The 19,737-nt window shown below is 35.7% G+C and overlaps 1 protein-coding gene across 5 annotated transcripts in view; it reads right to left on the bottom strand.

Annotated features, from left to right (window-relative positions):
* Positions 1 to 825: 825 nt before the first annotated feature.
* The window catches only part of CEP120 (centrosomal protein 120), a 40,818-nt gene continuing 21,906 nt past the window's right edge, over positions 826 to 19,737 (bottom strand). For 3 of the 5 annotated variants that reach the window (XM_062604480.1, XM_062604483.1, XM_062604481.1), the window contains 6 exons: positions 19,505 to 19,597; positions 18,627 to 18,788; positions 15,171 to 15,293; positions 13,679 to 13,777; positions 4,003 to 4,148; positions 826 to 1,430 (listed from right to left, as the gene is read on the bottom strand). In XM_062604480.1, coding sequence (XP_062460464.1) covers positions 1,196 to 1,430; positions 4,003 to 4,148; positions 13,679 to 13,777; positions 15,171 to 15,293; positions 18,627 to 18,788; positions 19,505 to 19,597 — 858 coding nt within the window. In that variant the 3' untranslated portion in view covers positions 826 to 1,195. The remainder of the gene's footprint in view (positions 1,431 to 4,002; positions 4,149 to 13,678; positions 13,778 to 15,170; positions 15,294 to 18,626; positions 18,789 to 19,504; positions 19,598 to 19,737) is intronic. The other 2 variants (XM_062604482.1, XM_062604484.1) reach the window with 2 other exon arrangements.

Genomic DNA, 19,737 nt, shown 5'->3' with positions numbered 1-19,737 from the left:
CATTTTTTGTAAAAAATAATGAGAACTTTTTTTCATTGGTATCTTGGTTCATTCTCAAAGTACCAAATCCTAAGATGTTTTCAGTACTTGGCATTCTAATAGAGAAACATTCTGCCTACAGAACAGACAAAAATGCCTTTTGAAAGCACAGTGTTGTAAGGTAATGATATTAGTTAGATCTGCACAAATAATTTTAAAATTACTGAAATAGAATGAAAGCTGGAAACCAAAATGTTTTCAACTGTGATTATGCTAACAAACCAACCTTTTCGGCAGAATTGAACACCTTGAGACTGGTCACTGTTCATACTTACATAATAAAACAAAACCTTACATATAATTTAAGTGGTAATGAGATAATGCTTTGAAATATACGTTAAGTAAGTGCAAAGTGGTTGCAAAGATCTTGATTAAGGAAAACATCTTTATTTAGAAAAGCTCTTGTTTATGTATGTGTTCAGAATTTAAAGTGTATAAATTCACTGAAGTAGTGCTTCCACTATCTCATTAGGGATGAATATAAGAATGCATGCATACTTTTGAACTCCTGGGTTCATCTATATAGGTCTAAGTGCAAAACTGCTAGGATTTTCACCACGTACAAGCAAACAAGATACTCAGTAACTGATTCAGTTTCATAAAGTTTCAGAGATATGCCCTCAGCCTTGTCTCTTCTTTCTACAAAACTTAGTCATGTTAGTTCATTACAGTTAGAGAAGCAAAATTTGATTATTTTGTGATTTAATAAAAAAGTGACATATGGCTAGTGCTGCACTTAGCTTCAGAATTAAGAGTTCTGTAATGGAAACAGCTGATGTCACAGCTGAAGTAATCTTTTCAAAAATTGAATGAAATTATGACAATATGGACCAACAATCTTAGAGTACATACTAAAAACATTACAAATAAACATAGCCATGGTGATGCAAAAAGAGGCAGAAAACATTTCAGAAGAAACTACAAAATATAAATATATTTACATACGTATACACATGAGTATAAAAACATTAAAAAACAGCTGTCACCACTATAAAACTTAAAACTGCGCTTAACTTCACATTTTGCAAATATTTACATCCACTTCAGAAAGACCTAACAATAATGTGCAAAATTAAGCATTACCTTATGTATTTGTAAGGCAATACAAAAAAATCACTCTGCTCAAATTTTGGTTTTTATCAACTCTTGTTTGTGTTTATTTAGTGATGTTCCTTTTTGCAATAGCTTCTCTGATTTGACGATCAAGTTCACTCACAATATGGTCTTCATGATTATATACTCCTGTTCTCAACAGGGTATCCCTCTCTTCTATTAGACGAGAGAGATAATCATCTGTGTTCTCATTTAGTTTTCTAGAATTAGAAATTCTATTAGCAGAATTAGCTCTAATATCTTGCAACTGCTTTCTTTCTTCTTCTTGTTGCTTTAGCCTGATGTTGATAAAATGGAAAGAATCAAAGGATGAGCTGTATTAAAATCCTCTCTGATTATGTTCATATTAAGTCTGTAGGTTACTTATCTACTTAGTAAAATAAAGAAATCTATAAAAGGCAACAAATTACCCTCTCACTTGGGAAAAACAACCATAAGTAAAAGAAATCTTAATATAATACTTAAATTCTAACAATACTTTTTCATAATTAAATTCTAATAATATCTTTTCTACATGCATATGTAACAAATAGCATGCTATCAAGGCTCCCATTCTGATAGTTCAAGCAAGGTTCAAGGTATAACAACTACTGCAGACAAGTTTTCAGAGGAAAACATTAGGTAGATTGACAATTTTAATGCGTCCAAAATACGAACACTTTGTTTTCTTAATGCAGCAATTATCCATAGAACTGAAGGTTTGAAACAGAAAAAAGCCTGATGCTGTACAACTACGACTAACATGAAAAACACATACAGTGTCCTTAATCATACATTTTCTATACTGCAGTACTGTTACATTTTATAAACGTGAAATCTTTACCTAAGGGGCACTAAACTGTGTTCTTTCAGTGGACTGACAGCCAATTATTACCTTAGTTTCACAGAATCATAGTATGGTTAGGTGTGGAAAGGACCTTAACTTCATCTAGTTCCAGCACTGCTGCCATGGGCAGGAACACCACAAACTCTAGACTACGTCACCCAAAACTCCACCCAACCTGGCCTTGAACACTGCCAGGGATGGAGCATTTACCACTTCTTTTGGCAACCTGTTCCAGTGCCTCACCACCCTCACAGTAAAGAGCTACCTATCCTGAACTTCCCTTGTTTCAGTTTGACCCATTACCTTTTGTCCTACCACTACAGTCAGTCCCTAATGAAGAGTCCATCTCCAGCACTCTTGTAGCCCCCTTCAGATACTGGAAGACTGCTACGAGGTCACCACACAGCCTTCACTTCTCCAGGCTGATCTGCCCCAGATTTCTTAGCTTGCCTTCATAGAGGAGGCGCTTCAGCCCCCTTATCATCTTTGTGGTCTTCCTCTGGACTTGCTCCAACAGCTCCATGTCCTTCTTACGTTAAGGACAACAGAACTGTACATAGTACAGTAAGTGTGGTCTCACGAGAGCAGAGTAGGGGGCAGGATCACCTCCTTTGACTTGATAATCACACTCCTTTTGATGCAGCTCAGTACAGAGTTGGTTTCTGGGCTGCAAGCGCACACTGAAGCCAGCTTATGTTCAGTTTCTCATTATTGACCAACACCCCAAGTCGTTCTCCACAGGGCTGCTCTGAACCTCTTCTCTGCTGTGCCTGGGATTGCTCCGACTCAGGTGTAGGACCTTGCACTTGGCTTTGTTGAGCTTCATGAGGCTGGCATTGGCCACCCTCCCAAGCATTTCAAGGTCCCTCTGGATCCTACCCCTTCCTTTCAGTGTGCCAGTTGAATCACACAGCTTGGTGTCATTGGCAAACTTGCTGAAGGTGCATCAATCCCACTGTCCATGTCACCAACAAAGATGTTCAAGATTGGTCCCAACACTGACCCTTGAGGGACACCACTTGTTAACTGCTCTCCAATTGGACACTGAGTCGTTGACCGCAACTCTCTGCATGTGGCTGTTCAGCCAATTCCTTATCCACCGAGTGGTCCATCCATCCAATTGATGTCTCTCCAGTTTAGAGACAAGGATGTCATGTGGGACAGTGTTGAATACTTTGTGTAAGTCCAGGTAGATGACGTCAGCTGCTCTGCCCCTGTCCATCAGTTCTGTAGCCCCATCACAGAAGGCCAAACTTGTCAGGCATGATTTCCCCTTAGTGAAGCCATGCTGGCTGTCACCAACCACCTTATTGTTTTTCATGCGCTTTAGCATGCTTTCCAGGAGAACTGGATCCAAGATTTTGCCAGGTAGAGGAGAGACTGACTGGTCTGTAACTCCCCAGACCTTTCATATTCTCCTTCTTGAAAACGGGATTTTTCTGCCCTTTTTCCCTGTTGTTGGGAACTTCACCTGAACGCCATGATTTTTCAAACATAATAGGCAGTGGCTTAGCAACTTCATTCAGCAGCTCCTTCGGGACCTGCAGATGGATTTCATCAGGTCCCATGGACTTGTGCCTGTTGAGGTTCCTAAGATGATCTTGAACCTGATCCTCTCTTACAGCAGGTCTAAGATCTTCATTCTCACAGTCCCTGCACCTGTCTTCCAAGACTTAGGTGGTGTGGTCAGAGCATTTGCTGGTGAAGACTGAGGCAAAAAAGTCATTGAGAACCTCAGCCTTCTCCAAATCCAAGGTAGCCAGTTCTGTTACCTTCCACAGAGAGTCCACATTATCCCTAGCCTGTCTTTTGTTTGCAACGTATCTATAGAACCCCTTCCTGTTATCTTTGACATCCCTTGCCAGACTCAGTTCTAACTGGGCCTTAGCTTTCCTGACCTGATCCCTAGCTTCTGAGCCATCTTCCATTTCAAGACACATGGCAAGAAAAGAGAGGGGAGTGGTCAAAAAGACCAAACCAAAACAAACACCATCAAATCCCAAGCCTTACAAACGCTTTCATACCTGTTAAGTTCATTTCTGATATCTTCCAACTCTTGACGGTCTGGTTTCCCCAGCTCTTTTTCTTCTGCTGCCAAGTAGCGCAACCTCATGTGCTCCAACTCCTGTTGCTGTTTTTTAAGGTGAGCCATTGCATTTTCTTGTTCACGCTAACAGAGGGGGTGAAGACATAACTCAGTTGACTATGTGGTTACATATAGAAGTGCTAATTACAGCAACACGAGCAATACTTCAGCCGCATTAAAAATGCGGAATCTCTTACTGCATTATAGGCATCAAGAGCTAACACAAGTGACTACCGCAATTGCAGTAAAAATGTCCAGTCTGGATCAGCTAAGTCCAGTCACAGATACCTTCCCATTAAGAAACCAGCAAAAATGTTACAAACACTTTTACACACTCTGGCTTAAGCCAGTAAACAAAGTTTACACTTTTGGAACTGCTCAAGGTGCTTAGATTTATTCCTTTATTAATCCTTAGATTAATTCCTAAAATTGTAATTTTAAATCACAATTTCAGAAATAAAACCCAGAAAAATGCTAAATCACTGCAGGAAACTTCCATCATCAGCCCCACCAGTGCCTAGTGCCAAACCTTCAAGCACTACTTTTTGAAATTGCAATTTGTGGTTAAAAAAATAAGCCTTGAAAACAAAACTGTGGTGAGGATTCCTTTTATGTTTGTCTAGCTCTGTGTGAAACTCCAGGTAACTTATTCTGCAGATTAAATCCAATCAATCTATTCATTCTAAAAGTTTATTTGGATCTATATTTTCAAGTTCTATGCAAACACTGTAACAAAACTAGGGTCTGAGTCCACTACCACTTCGTGACATTAAAGTGTCTTAGTAAGAAGTATGGTCCCCTCTCGTTTCCCTTCTGGTCATTTTCCTTATGACCTTGTGACAGTCCTACTCTGAATGACACAGAAGACCTAAGGTAAAATGACATTTCTTCCTGTAGTTAAAAAATGAGGCAGGATGTTATACAAACATCCTGGATCTAGACATGTTGTGAAGTACAATGTTACCTTTGTAATTTTGACACTGCTTTCATCTGAAATATTTGACAGTTACTATAGTCAGTTTCATATTTATTGTAGGGCTAAAAAAATTTATGATTTCATTTGATGTGCGAATATATTCATTATACAGTCAAACTAATAATATTTGGAAGAGTCTAGTCAAGCAGTTCCCTGTATCTCAGTCCCCCAGCATCTTAAGTACTCCCTGTTGATGATCAATAAGTGCTAAGAAAATCTGAATTTTACAAGGAATTGGTATTAACAAAGACTCTTAATTGTTAATGTCAGCAGGAAATAAAACAGAGAAGTACTTGACAAGAAATCATAGCACGTAAGTAACTCCAAATTACTAATACTAAATATATTATAGTATATTTCTTATACTAAATCCAGCACAGCAACCAGGCAAACTGGTAGAACTGCAGTGAGACAAGCCAGAAAGCCAGAACAACAACTTGTTAAAGTGATACATACTAATAATATAACTAGAAGAAAACATGGCAAAAGAGTCTACAGCAGATAGATGATCGAGTCATAAAATAATCACACAGGGAAGATAAGGCCATAATCCTTCCTTCCTCATCAAGAGTTCACTGCAGAACATTCCCTATTTGCGAGGCACCCTTTTTTATGTAGGAGAGGTTTGAAGAACAGTCTCAGATTGAAGTAGAACAGGTATTAAAGCAGGAATTTACAAATACACATAGCAAATATTAACAAGTCACTACAGCTGGCTAATATTTATCCAAGATTTTTCTGTAATTCTAGTGAAATTCAAACACAAAGTCACAAGACTAACTGGGGATGTAATCTATCACTACAGTTGGTGTTGACACCACAGAAATAATTATTTCTCACTTTTTATTTTATTCCTTTTTTAAACAGAGGTCTTAGGAATACCCAGAAACTACCAGCAGGATTTACTTCCACAGTGGCCAAGTTGAAACCATAACTAAACCAAAACTAACAGGATGCATGGGTACACCAGGAAGAATGAATTCAGCTTTTGTTGAAAAGTCACTTCCATCTGAAAAAAAAAAAATAAATCCCCCCAAAACACCACACCAAAGAAACCACCTACAACCAAACACAAAACTGAGGTGTCACAGGGAAAATCCTCTCAGATTACTCACAGGGTTTAGAAGACCAGATAGCACTTAATCATTTCCACAACCGCAAGAAAGCAGAAGTAGGCTCCACAATAATGTACTCTTTGATATATTCATAAATGAGGAAGTCATTCTGCAATAAACAGTTGGCTGCCAATGCAAAACTATTCAGTCAGGTAAAGTGGATGTGAGAGTGGGACATGATAGGGACATACGAATTAGCTTGAAAAATAAAAATAAATTGCAAATATATTCACTGACATCTGTTTAACATGACAGCCTGAATGCAACTGCTGGCTCATGCTGTTCTTTATAAATTGACGGAGGGCAGCTGGAGGATATTCAAAGATATCCACGCTTGATTTCTAGGTCTTGTGCATCTACTGCTGGCCTCTGCATGGGCTAGACTGATATTTCATATCATATTGGCTAGTTTGTTTTTTTTTCCCACCCAATGAAAAGCACTAGCTGAAAGTCAAAACTAGGTAAACTCCCACTAGAGACATGATTCAAGTTATTAAACCAGTGGAAATTAATCACTTCAGCAATACAGCAAACACGTTACAGTCTCATAATCCCAAAATGTTTTGAATGAAGACAGATACTTGCATTTTAAAAAATGCCACAGATGAAGCATTACTTTAACAAAGACAGAGAACGGTTATAGGTTTTTTTTTTTAAAATCCCAGCAAATATCATATCATTCTCTGGCTTCCAAGCACCTGGATAAGCAACAATACGCAGACAGTAAAGCCAAATTTCAAGATTTCAAGTATGCAATGGGCTACGAAGATTAACGGAATTATCTTAACTGTTTTGATAGTTGTACTTACCTTGCATTGTTTGCTTTGCTAACTGTGGATAGTAAGATAAAATGCTGAGCATGATCTAGTTTTAAATAGGTTGGTATAAAATCAGTACAAATTCAGCTATAGTACAAGTAAATACATAGACAGCAAATCTGACTATCTCAAATTACCCACAACCTAGAAGCAAACTGCCTCACCTGTAGGAAAAAACAAAACAACAAACATCTAAGAGAATAAAGCCAACATCTTCCTCTTAGATTATGTAAAAAAAAAAAAACAAAAAAGCACAAACTAAATCTTTTGCACACTTAGCTTCAATTTTCTCTTATTTCTAGCCCTTCTACTTATGCTGATTTGTAGATTGGTTAGCTTCAGTCCAATGCACTGCTACAGATGGTAAGGAAAGGATTTATTTCAGAAAAGAAAATCTTGCTCTGCAGTTCAGGTTATTTTAAACTAGGACTACTGTCATGAGCAGCAGGGGTATAAATGTAAGTCTGTCAAATTTCTGTATTAATTCTGTAAGAGAAGTTTTTTTGAAGGTACATTGGGCAAACATTACCTGAAAACTGAACACAGGAAAACTAACAAAAAACAGTGTGGCACTTGCTGCACAGCAAAACTTTTAACATGCCTGCAGAAAAGGACATCCCTGCCTACTGCTAAAACATTATAATGCGACACATAATACACACAGATCAAATAGTGATCACTGAATAGAAGTCTTCTAATCCAGTCCTTCAGTTTGTGTAGTGTGTTACCCAGATCTATAAAAAAGACTGAGTGTTCCTACAATTGCAGCTTCAGAGGAAAGACATAACTGTGTGCTCAGCCTAAGAAGTATGGCAGATTACTCAGTGATCCAGAGGTTTCTGCTGTTTATCCACATGCTAACAATGGCAATTCGATCACAAAAAGAGCATTTTAAACTCAAAGAAAAGAGTATACATTAGAAGTACATATACTGAAGGTTAACAAACAAAGTCCAAAGCTCAAACAGACCAGGAAGAAGACACAATATTCCTAACATTTTCCTATTTATGAGAAGGGTTCTCATTTAGTACTTTGGTCCTTCATGCCTTCACTGAACTAGTTAGTTTCAGAGCCGCAAAGATATCTGATAAAGAAACATCTTTAGTGATGTTCAGTAAAACCAAGAAAAGGACAAAAGAGAGGATGATGCAAAAGCCAAGGAGAGATGTAGGAAAAACAAAGCTTTCCTGAAGAACCCTTTGTTCATTTCGTGATTCTTTTGATGTTTTTCTGTGAGGAAGAAGTCTGTGCAAAAAAAAAAAAAAATAAAAAAAATACCCAAACCAAACCAAAACCCAAGCAAAGAAAAATGTATCAGTGTCACTAGTAAGCATGCTCATTGCTCAGAATAATACCCATAGATTTTCAAGGAAGTAAGTTTGAATGTAAAGTGTTAAATTCTCCTTTTCTCTATAGAGAAAAACTCTTTTCAGTACATTTTGTTTCCAACTTAACTGGGTAGGACTTCCTTTCAGATAAATATGATTAGAAACTTAACTTGATTTACTAATACAACTGTGATGTAAACAGGACAAATATCTGGCATTTCCTTATCTGGGAGGGGTGAGGGAAGAGACAAGATTAATTTTAGTCCTGTAGTAGTGCAGGTCAGGGATATCTGTAGCATGCTATGCCATGACCCTGAACAGTGACATTTAAGCCCAGTAATATTAAATTCACTAATAGAAATCAACATTTTTCTGAGGCAAGATTTCCCTAGCATTCATTTTAAGACAGTCCCACTTGGGAGTGGGGGGAAACACATGAAAGAAAGTCAGGAGGGATTTTGCAGATTTGTTTATGATGGACCCTGCATGTAATTTCAGTTGCACAATTCGTACTCTTATTCTCAAGTGTCTTTCCCAACATTAATCTTGACTCCTTTAAAAGTCTGTCATAACAATTTGCAGGGGGCATAACAGCAAACTTGCTCCATGTATACCATTCATAGCAGAACAACAGAAACCCATTTCCTAATAATCCACCAATACAAGAAGATGGCAAGAATTTACAAGAGTTGTTTGATCAGAAGTGATGAATGCTGATTATGAATTAATTTGTATACAGTTTTGTTATGATGCAATTGAGGGCCATTAAAAAGAATGAGTTTTGTTACAATGAGAGAAAGAAGGATTTCTTATTCATCATAATGATGAAATTGGTGCCACCTTATCAGGGTACATTCAGATATTAGATCAATTTTTTCTAATCACAGTTAAAATATTCACTTAGCCACAAGCACTTTCTGGGCAGTTTTTTGTTTGGTTGGTTTTGGGGGTTTTTAAATCCAGAGAAGGAACTGAACTCTGCTGCATAGTAGTACTTGAAATACAGCAGAGTTAACTATGCCATCTTCCAAAGTGAAAAAAAAAAATTAATAAAACTTCTGCACATTTAAAGTACTAATACAGTCTAACGTTTTTACACCTACCTGTAACATCTTCATGTTATTCTGTGTATATTTAAAAACTAAGTAATAATTATTTAAGTGTACCTCAGTGCACAAATGTTAATACATACATACTCATATGCTTAAAATTCTCAGTCAAGACTTACTAACACACTCTACATTTCCAGACAGAATATGATCCTATATTATTTCCTAAATAAGGAACATTTAAGATTATTTTCAGCTGCTTATTGTAGCCAGTCAGGTTGTTTTAAGCCTCAGTGAGAACTATCATAATTTTAAACCTTTAGAATTTTCTATTTGTAAATTTCAGGTAAGGGAACACTTGGAATCATCAGCTGCTGAACTAAATGCAGCTTTGCAGGGATAAGACCCACCAGAAACTTTACTCTTGTATTACCACCTAATTATCATCAGCAACTATCCCACACTGAGGCAGCCATAGATCAACCAAAGGTATCACGTGCAAATTACTCTGACAATTATTTCTGCAGTATGCTCTTAGTTGACCAAGATACCTTCTCCTCCACTACTTTCTCTAAGCACTCCTAGTTACAGTATTCCTTTTGCTCATTTTCTCCCCTCAGCAAAACTTATCACCAATATTCCTTTATTAATTTGATATTTGCCACTCTCCTCTTATATACCCATAAACAAAATAATCCAGTCCAAATAAAGCCACATACTAGTCATCATTTACTTCAATGTTTTACTTATTTTCTTCATTAGTTTGCATCTCTGATGTAGTGCTTGAGATGTAGAGTAATATTTTAGGAGCTTGCACAGTGGAACTTTTGAAGCCTATGGTACTAGAGGAATACCAGCATTAAACAAAAATTAACCATCAATGAAAAAAAATAATTCAATTATAATTTGATTATAAACGAATCCCTGTATGCTGCCAGGTGCTCTAGTTAACAGGCTCTTCAATCAAGGAAGCACAATCGTTATTTTGCCATGGCTGCCTATAAATCCAAAAGGGAGATGTAAACATACATACACTAGACTAAACAATGGCTAAATAGCAGCCACTATTCACTCTCCCACTCACACATACCATGCAAGTCTGTGGGAAAAACTTACGACTGAAGCTAAGGGACTCAAGTAAAGTTTTCTGAAAATAACCCAGAGCTGACAAGTCAGTAGGAGGGCCTGGATGGTTTCAAGACACAGTTTTTAACCAAGACTTGGACCTCCAAGATTTTTTGCACCCTCCTCCCACCACTTTTTTTTTTACTCTTTAAAAAAAAAAAGAAACAAAAACCCAAAGATTTACATCCTATCCTTGGCTAAATTACTTATAAATTAATCAAATTAATTACTGAGTGGATAAGCAAGACACTGGACAAGACAGAATGAATGTCAGCCAGCCAATATGGTCTATGTTGTTTTAAACAAATGCATCAGTGCTAGTTTTTCAGATGTCTAGGGCACAAACATTAAAAGGTTTAAAACCAGTGTTTCTCCTACAACAGTGCATAATGTATGCATGTATATTTTGAGATTTTTGTTTTCTACATTATAGCAGAGATGTCAACTGATGAAAATGACATTTCTCCCAGCTTTTATTTTTCTTTTGTTACACTGTTTCTTGCAGTTAGGTACTGAATTTAACAACTAAGATCTCTGTAAAGAGATATTACGCAATTTTGTGTAAATGGTTTCATTCCTCTCAGAAGTAATGCTCACATGCATAAAAATTATGGAAGTCTCATTCATGTAGCATTGAGATCTCCCAGTCAGCAAACTCTGAAAGAGTCTGGAAATGGTTAAGTCTACCTGGGTGATTACACAGCTAACTTTTTGATATTTTTCTCTTCCTAAACCTGAACAGCATATAATAATACAGACTTGCAATGAGTAACAGGGAGGGAGGAAAAATAAGCTGGGTGAAGTCTATTTTCACTCAGCTACACAAACTTTGTTAAAACTCAACTAGCTTCTGTATTTTGTTAAGCACAGGTAAGCTTGACATATGTGTGTTCTCATGCATTTTAGATCTTTTTCTGATTACCACTGGCCCTGTGTTTAGCATTCAAAATCCTGATGTGGAGAAGTTTAGAGTATTTTCTATTAATGGTTCCATACTTTCCTAAGTTATGTACTGCACAGCTCATATTCTGCAAAATATAAAACCATCACAGATGTGTGCTAAGAACTAGTTCCAAAGTAAAAGGAAACTTTTTAATTAAGGAAACATTGACTTTTATGGTTGCAAATCAGAGGAGCATTTCACTGAATGCTTAGCCTGTAGATTATGCTGCTTTAATTCACAAATTGACTGTACTAGGTCACCTTTGAGTAATGGAAATCTCTGTTTAAACATTTTTTTGGCAATGGGCACAAAGCATTAGATCTCATTTCCAAGACTTACCAGCTGGGTTTTGTCATTAACATTTATTAACAATCTAAGATACGGCTTTCAATGTCTAATCCTCACTACACAAATGTTTTGTATAGTTCTCTAGAGAGCTTTGGTGTGACAAATTACTGGCACAGCTTACAGCCCTGTGGCTATTCACCAGGGGCAATACAAAATTAACATCATACTAATCCAACTTAAACAAGAAATTGGTCGAACAATTGCACAAATCATCTGAACTAAAGCAAATCTAGAATTCATGAAGCAACAGTTTCCAAATTTGTTTAAAACACAGTAAATGGGTTTTGATCATTTCTGCTTCAAATTTAATTTGCTCTTTGAAGTCACTTAAATCCTTTATCAATAGACTAAGTATAAGATCAAGCACAGGAGTATAAAAACCAGAAGAAACTACTTTGAAAGGGTTTGTTCTGTAGTAGAAAAGTTTTAGGTAGTGTAATTCACTGTACATGCCAACTTATTTTATGGTTCGGACTTTCAGCTAAAGGGTCACCTGAAACATTCTAATATGTTACTAAATTCAGATTGTCAGGTCTGCGGTGATGAAATCTATAATAAATAAAAACCTGATATGGATATACACCAGTGTTACTCTGGCAAGCAACATTTTTTTCTTTTATTCTATAGGAATTTTTGAATATGGCAGTAAAAAACACAGTCTGGGCATTTCATGGATGCAGAAAATAAAAAAATCTTAATCAGGACATAAGATTTATATTTTTCTTTCTATCATCTCGTCAAGCATGGATGCTTCAGAAACTGAGGATGAGAATTCATGACTCCTTTTATAACTAGGCAAAAAAGGACCAACTTGAAGACAGCAAATAAAGATGAGGTTTTAATTAGTGATTATACAACACATTCACTCTCTTCAAAGAGAAATATAGATTATAAAAGGTAATTATCAAATAGAAGAGTATGAGCTTAGAGTCTTACTATTCAAAAACTGAACAGCAGCAGGAATAAGGTAGGAACTATAATCCTTTAAAAAAACAAAAAAGGAAACAACCCAAACAACAAAAACAACCAAATAAACCACCAAACCCCACACAAAATCAACAACAATAAACAAACAAAACAAGCAAACCCCAACAAAACCACAAAACCCCAAACCCCAAACCAAAACAACCAACATTTCCTAAAGCAGAAGGTAGGTGTGAATAAAGGTTACAAAAACCTTTTCCTAAAACTTGATTTCTGAAGCTTTATGTCTGTGTCAAGGTTTGCTCATCAACTGGGATTAATGATTTACTAATTTGTTTGTCAAGGCCAAGGAAAATGCTTGCCATTCTTACACATACTGTTTAGCTAATGTTTACTACAATTCATGAAAGACAGGCAATGACAAAAAAAAACCAAAACCTAGAGGTACATGGATTCAGTGAGGATGAAGTTGTTATTCCTGGTTTGAGCTGAGTCTTTCAAGTCATATGTATACAGATACCCAAGCTCTGTTAAAACACAGCAGCAAAAGGCATGCCACATTAGTATGAGATTAGAATTTCCAAAAGCAGGAGGAAGCTTCACTTCCAGTTTCATTTTGCAGTATTCAGTAAGCCTTGAACCATTGTTTCTAAAAGCTTTGTTTCTCATCTTTAGTCTTTATTCATTTTACTGACCAAGATGGTTGGGACATGCTTGCTTTTTAGCTATGAGAACCTTCTTTGCAGGTCTGAGGCTTGATCTTCCCTGAGTACAACGTCAAACCAGAATCAATTTTTCTGTTCTCATTTTTGTAGAAAAGTGTAGCTCAGAATTTTGATTTCGTAAAGACAAACACTAATAAAATGAAAACCGCCAGGAGTTACCAGTAATTATAAGTTGCTTCAAATACTACATTTTGCAGTTGTCTCGCATTACAACCTTGGTAATTAACTTGGTTGTCTCATACAACAAAAGAAAACCTGCATACCTGCTTTAACCTCGCAAGTTCTTTCAAAGCCCTTGTCCATTGTTGTTTGTAGTGGAGCTTTGACTTCGTAGCTGACTCTAACTTTCTTTCAAGTTCAACCTAAAAGCAATTAAAGTCATATCAGCTGAAGCAATAACAGCAGTAACAATCACTGAAAGATGTATATATACAAAAGGTCTGGCTTAAGAAAAGTGTTTATGTAGTGCAACATACAACATCTTCAAAAGCTGTTATACAATATAACATAAATATTATGGCACACGAACATTTTCTTGTTTAAAATATAGCCTTATTTTTATTGGATAGCTGTCTATACAAGAAAAAAAATAGTTTTTAGCACTAAATCTGCTGATGTAAATTTTAAGTCTCTCAATTTAGCAAACCCTCTTTTTTAAGCTAAGATTATTAACACTAATTTAGCAGAAACATTGATCAGTAAATCTTGCCTTTAAAAGGTGTGTAGTTGTTCTTTTCTTTCCTGCAGCTGATGGAAGATATTTATTACATTCTTTTCTTTGAAACAGATATCTGTGTAAATTGTTCTTTACAATCTATGCATCTGGTGTGAATCTTTGATCTCACTATCTAAATAAATCTTTAAAAAAATGTTAAACACTAAAAAAAACCAAACCCCAATGCATTCAGTGAAAAAAAAAAAACCAAAAACCCCCCTCGTATTAAAGCAGAAGCACACAAAACAGTAACCTGAAGAATGAACCATTTTTAATTAACCCTGAGGCATGATATTTTCTTTTAATCAGACAAAAATTATTCACCATTAAATTTGTGAAGAACTTACAGCTTAACTTTTTTCTTAAAACTGACAAAAGTAGGGAATCTAAAAATATTTAAGCTGATTATTTAAAAGGTCTATGGAGACAAATAGATTCTGAATCATTTGCCTGCACTATTAGAAGTTACTCAAGCATACAGTAACAGACAGACTGTCCATATAACAAAGTGCATTTTGTGCAAAGAACCGTGGTGCAACTTTTTTCCTGTTTATTCAGTCAACGATTTTACTCAAACTTCACAATAATTCTGAGCAGAAAAAACCTGTGGTTCTAATTAAGCAATATCATCTACTAAAGGCTTGTGATAGTGAGTCCATTCCACTGGTAACTAACAAGTTTTTCAGAAATACTAAAAAAAAACAATGTATGTAATGGAATACCAGTCTAAATTAAGCCTCACAAGAAAATCTTCATTTTTATTTAGTTTTACAAACAGAATACTTGGAGTCCCCAGCATAAATCATGATAGCAGCAATTTAAATATTTAGGTTAGGTTTTTTTCTGCCTTAACCTCTCTCTCTACTACTTCCTGTATAGAAATAAGGTCACTGTTGGCCTTATTTGTGTCTGAATACTTAAAGTCTGAAGAAATCGTTTGAAAAAATAAACCAAAATTGACAAATTAACCGGTGTATCATGCAAGATTTTTTAACATGGCCCATTGTGACAGTTTTAAAAACTAGAAAAATCAAAAATACCTTTTCTAAAGTGAGAAGATTTATTTCCGACTGTAGCTTAATTTCTGGTTTGCTACTTTGCTGTTCTTTGTATTGTTGGAACTCCTTCTCCAGAATTTTATGCTTATTTTCTGCTTCATTGAGCTACATTAAAGATACCAAGATGTAAAGCAAGTTAGCAGAAAAACCTACTCACAAAGTATTAGGTTACAGAACTTAGTTACTCATTAGTCCCTCAAACAAACATCTTGTTGTCAATTATCTGATATAAAACAGACAGGGAAAGCTATACATTCACAATTAATGCTTTCATGATGAAGGCATACAGCAATGGGAAGAATTTAAAAAGAGGATATTTGCTCACTACCGGGAAGTAGATCAAGAAGATACAGAAGATCAAGATTTATAAATGTGACTGTTCACATTTATATAACATCTTGCTGAAGAAATAACAGAAAGCCTAACTACTCAGATTTACGCACATCTCTTAAAGAAAGCTAGCAGTTAAGTTATCCACTATATGAAGTTTTATTACTCATTCAATTTCTCCAGCACAACTTTTTTAGGAAAGTCTGGAAGAGGAAATAACTAATACTTTGTACAGCCAAATGATTTAGAAGAAAGGATGAAGTAGAACGACTTCAGTGACTAATTACTTAATGCTATGTACCTCTGCCCTCACTGTGTACTTCCACAGTTTCACGAAGATTCTATAAAGAGAGTGGTTTGCTCTTCATCTTAAAATGGTTAACTTGATAAATGATGCCAAAACACAATAATTTTGCTAAAAAGAAATAAAGCAAATCAAATGTTTAACAACTTTTTTCACTATACCATATTAAAACATGGTATAAATGTTTTATGTTTAAGAGTAGCTTACATTCTTCTTCTGTTAAATCTTATTCAACTATGAATACCTTAAACAGCCAATGGAAGTGGTGCATTGCATCACAGAATATGGTCCCATATGCTGCCTTTGTATTTATGTTCAAGTAAGTTAATTCAAGTATTTCCATGAACTGTATTTTCAACAACTTAGAATACTGAGCAAAAATGTTTCAGAGAATTCATTTCTGTTTCAAAGCCTACTTCCATTAGCACATAAATATTTTGATTCTTTGGATCTCCTTATTAGGGCACTTCTTTTTTTTTCTTCCAAAGTTTCACCTTCTGCATTTCTTATTCTTACAGAATTGATGTAAGAAAGATGCCTCCTACAGAGAAATATAAAAATGTATGCCACAGAAGTTACTTCACATATACAACCACAATAGCCAGCTTTAAAAGTATATTGTTCTTTGCCATCTTTCCGTTTTTACCTATTGCTTTTTAAAAGCAAATACACAGACGTGATGCCAATCACAAAGACAGTAACTAATTTTTTAGCTATGAAAAATGCTGGCTTTCCCTAGAGTTTCTACCATAATGTTTAATTTCTTGTTTGGTTCTGAAAACACTCAAAAATTGTATTTCTTATAAGACCTCAGGTCCCTCTCCATTAGGGAACTGCACAAATCACACAAGGAACAACTTCCTTATTCAGGAAGTAAGAGCAATGTTCAAGGTGGATGCCTTAAGGGTCTCCTCCTGCATGGTAGAGTACTATGTGTATTACTTCAAAATAAGTTAGACACTTAAGGAACTCTACAATTCATGTGTGAAAACTGTGTACTGACACAACTCCTTATACTGAAGCATGAAAGTGATTCAAAATAACAGGAACAGCACAGAGGAAGACAAACATGATGATCAGCTGGAAGGAATGATCTTCATACAAAGCAAAACACAGTGGGATCTGTGTTTGGAAGAAGAAACAGCATGACAGGCACCCAAGTAATCAGGAACAGTGTGTAGCACAAGCACTAAACGATTCTTAAGCAATGAGATTAAAATGAACAAAAAAAAGTTTTTAAATATACAACACATAACTAAATTTTAGAACTCTCTGCCACAGGATGTTGCAATGCTAAAAACAGAAATACTTTTTAAGATTGCATGAGTTCAGGAAGAATGCTTTCACTGATGGCTAGTAAATATGAAATGCTGCCACTGGCTGAAGGCATATGTAACTCTTGATGATATACCAAAACTCTATTTTCTCATTGTTCAGTTTCTTATTTTCTTGCCCTCTAAACGTCATCATTGCTGCAACAGAGTGTTGAGCTAACTACATCTTTGGTCTGATACAGTATGTCTGTTTTGAATAGGAAAATATAAAGTGATTGTGACTGTATTGCAACCTAGCTAAAACAAATAGGAGTCAAAAGAATGAATTTGTAAGATGACTCATAGGTGGTGACATCTGGCCGCTTCAGCCTGAAGAACTATCAGCAATATGTCTTGCCTGGACTGATACAGGATTGATAGCTGTCAACAACACATCTATGGTGCAGAAGTGATCAACTTATTACTTTGAAGAGGACTACATTTTGCAGTTTGAAACTGCTCATCTCAGTTCAGTGATTGCCCAGTAGCATAGTCAAGACTAGCAGCCTATGTATCAGCAACATTTTTGTATTAGCTGTATTTTAAATAGTTCATTGTACGGTGGTTAACATATGCTGACATGAATAGTAGTAAGTTAGTATTCGCGTTTAATAAAAAAAAAAAAAACACAAAGAAAAAACAAACCAAAACCAAACAAAAAACCCAAACCCAATGAAAAACCTCACAAAACCCCAGCACAACTCTTTCTAACACAAAAATATGCCTTCAGCCGATACAGTTCTTCAGCTACTCAAAGGTGTTTGTGGGATTATCACTCTCATGTATCAGAAATGAAAAATCACCAAAGCAAGTAATTAATTTACATAAATTAAGTGCTTTGAAAAACAGTTGTGCATTACTAAAACTTAATTTACTTAACAACATAATGTCTAATATTAAAACTGCTCAAAAAAACCTGTACTGACTTTTAAAATTTTACAGTATGCTTTAACAGGCAAGAAAATCAGTTAGACTAGCCTCGTAGCTAGTGTAAAAGCTAGTTTACAGGACAAAAGAATGTGGTCTGAAGTTCCCCAGTTTCATTAAACTACTACTTTCAGAACAGAAGATCATAACAACAATATAATTCCCACACACACCCCACCCCAATAAGGGTAACAGAAATAATTCCTTTGCAATGGAACAATAAAACAAACTCCAAAGTCAAGATACCTACATGTTTTGCTATATGCTAATTGCTAACAATGTACTCAGTTACTGAAATGTAGAACCTGAACAGCAGTATACATGTAATGTACGCTTGTAATTGCTGCTTGATTTTCAGTGTTATAAAAAAAATTATAACCACTGCATTGCAAACTGAGCAAGACAGATATGGATCCCAGCACACAGCTCACCAGACAAAATATTTATAACAAAGCTGCCAGAAAACACTTGCCCCAAACCCACTGCTCAACTTAGTATGCTTATTTAAAAAAAAATGCTTATTTAAATACGTAAATGTTAAGGCAGAAATTCAAGTATACTTACCTGCTGCTGTAAGCGAAGCTTGTCTTCTTCCAGCTGTTTGATTTTTGACCTTTCTAGCTCAACCTGGTGTGCACATTCTTCTCTGGCTCGCCGCACAGAATCGTGTAGCTCCTGCAGCTTTCGTTCATGCTCTGCTTGCAAGTCTTTCTTTACTGTTTGAAGCTTAAAAGTGAGATATATTTTTATTAACCCATACTTGCATGAGTAAATAAAACCAGACAGTTTTATTTTTTCTTTCTTTCTTTCTCTCTCTCTTTCTTTCTTTCTCTCTCTCTCTGTATTTCTCTCTTCCTCTCTTCATACAACTAGTTTCCCTGGGTACTTGCACCCCATTTCCACATTTTGGGGAAGTTCAGTGAGATCTAGAAACAATGGTTTCCCACATCTTCTTTGGCCCTTCACTACAAAAAAAGTAGTATAAAATAGGAACTCTATCAAACTGCTGGGTAATAAAACCTGAGCAATGTCAGTTTCTCCCAGGTCTCCTTGTCACCTTCTATTTCAATGGTTAATTTAGCAAAAACTATTTGAAGTAAAGAACTCTTGTACGCATGTACAATGTTCACCTGACAGTACTAAACTTAAAATTGAGAGATGGTAACATTATGTGTCTCCATTGACACTCTAAATCTGTTAAGTGGAGAAAATTTACAGTTCTGTAATTCCAGCAACCCATTTAAATTCACTGAATTGCCATTTCAGTAAAAAAGTACAGTTGTAATAAAACTTGGCTTAAATTATTAGTGCTCCTATGTGTATTGGTATGAATGTGTCTCAGTTCTTATACACAGGTCACAACTGCCAATATGAAAATTCAACAAAACTTTCAGAAATAGCTCATGCAAATGCATTTTTTAAAATGCCAAAACGCTTTTTACCTCCAATTCAGCACTAAAAAGCTGCCGTTCTCGCTTGTCTAGATCTCTCAAGGTTTTCTGAAGTTGTTCTTCCAAACCAGTATATTCTGCTACCTAAAGGAAAAACAAACAAACAAAAAAAAGTGTTTTTTTCCTTGTGATATAAATAATGGTTTAGGCAGGCAAATATTTACTCTTGCTACAGTATAAAATATTAACAATTTGTTTACAGATTTACATGGCCTTTAATGAAA

The sequence above is a fragment of the Pezoporus occidentalis genome, unplaced genomic scaffold (assembly GCF_034315485.1).
Source record: "Pezoporus occidentalis ecotype Australia unplaced genomic scaffold, CSIRO_AGI_Poc_V1 ctg86, whole genome shotgun sequence".
NCBI lineage: Eukaryota > Metazoa > Chordata > Aves > Psittaciformes > Psittacidae > Pezoporus > Pezoporus occidentalis.
Note: the sequence above shows the minus strand (reverse complement) of the source record. Positions and strands in the feature narration are given on the sequence as shown.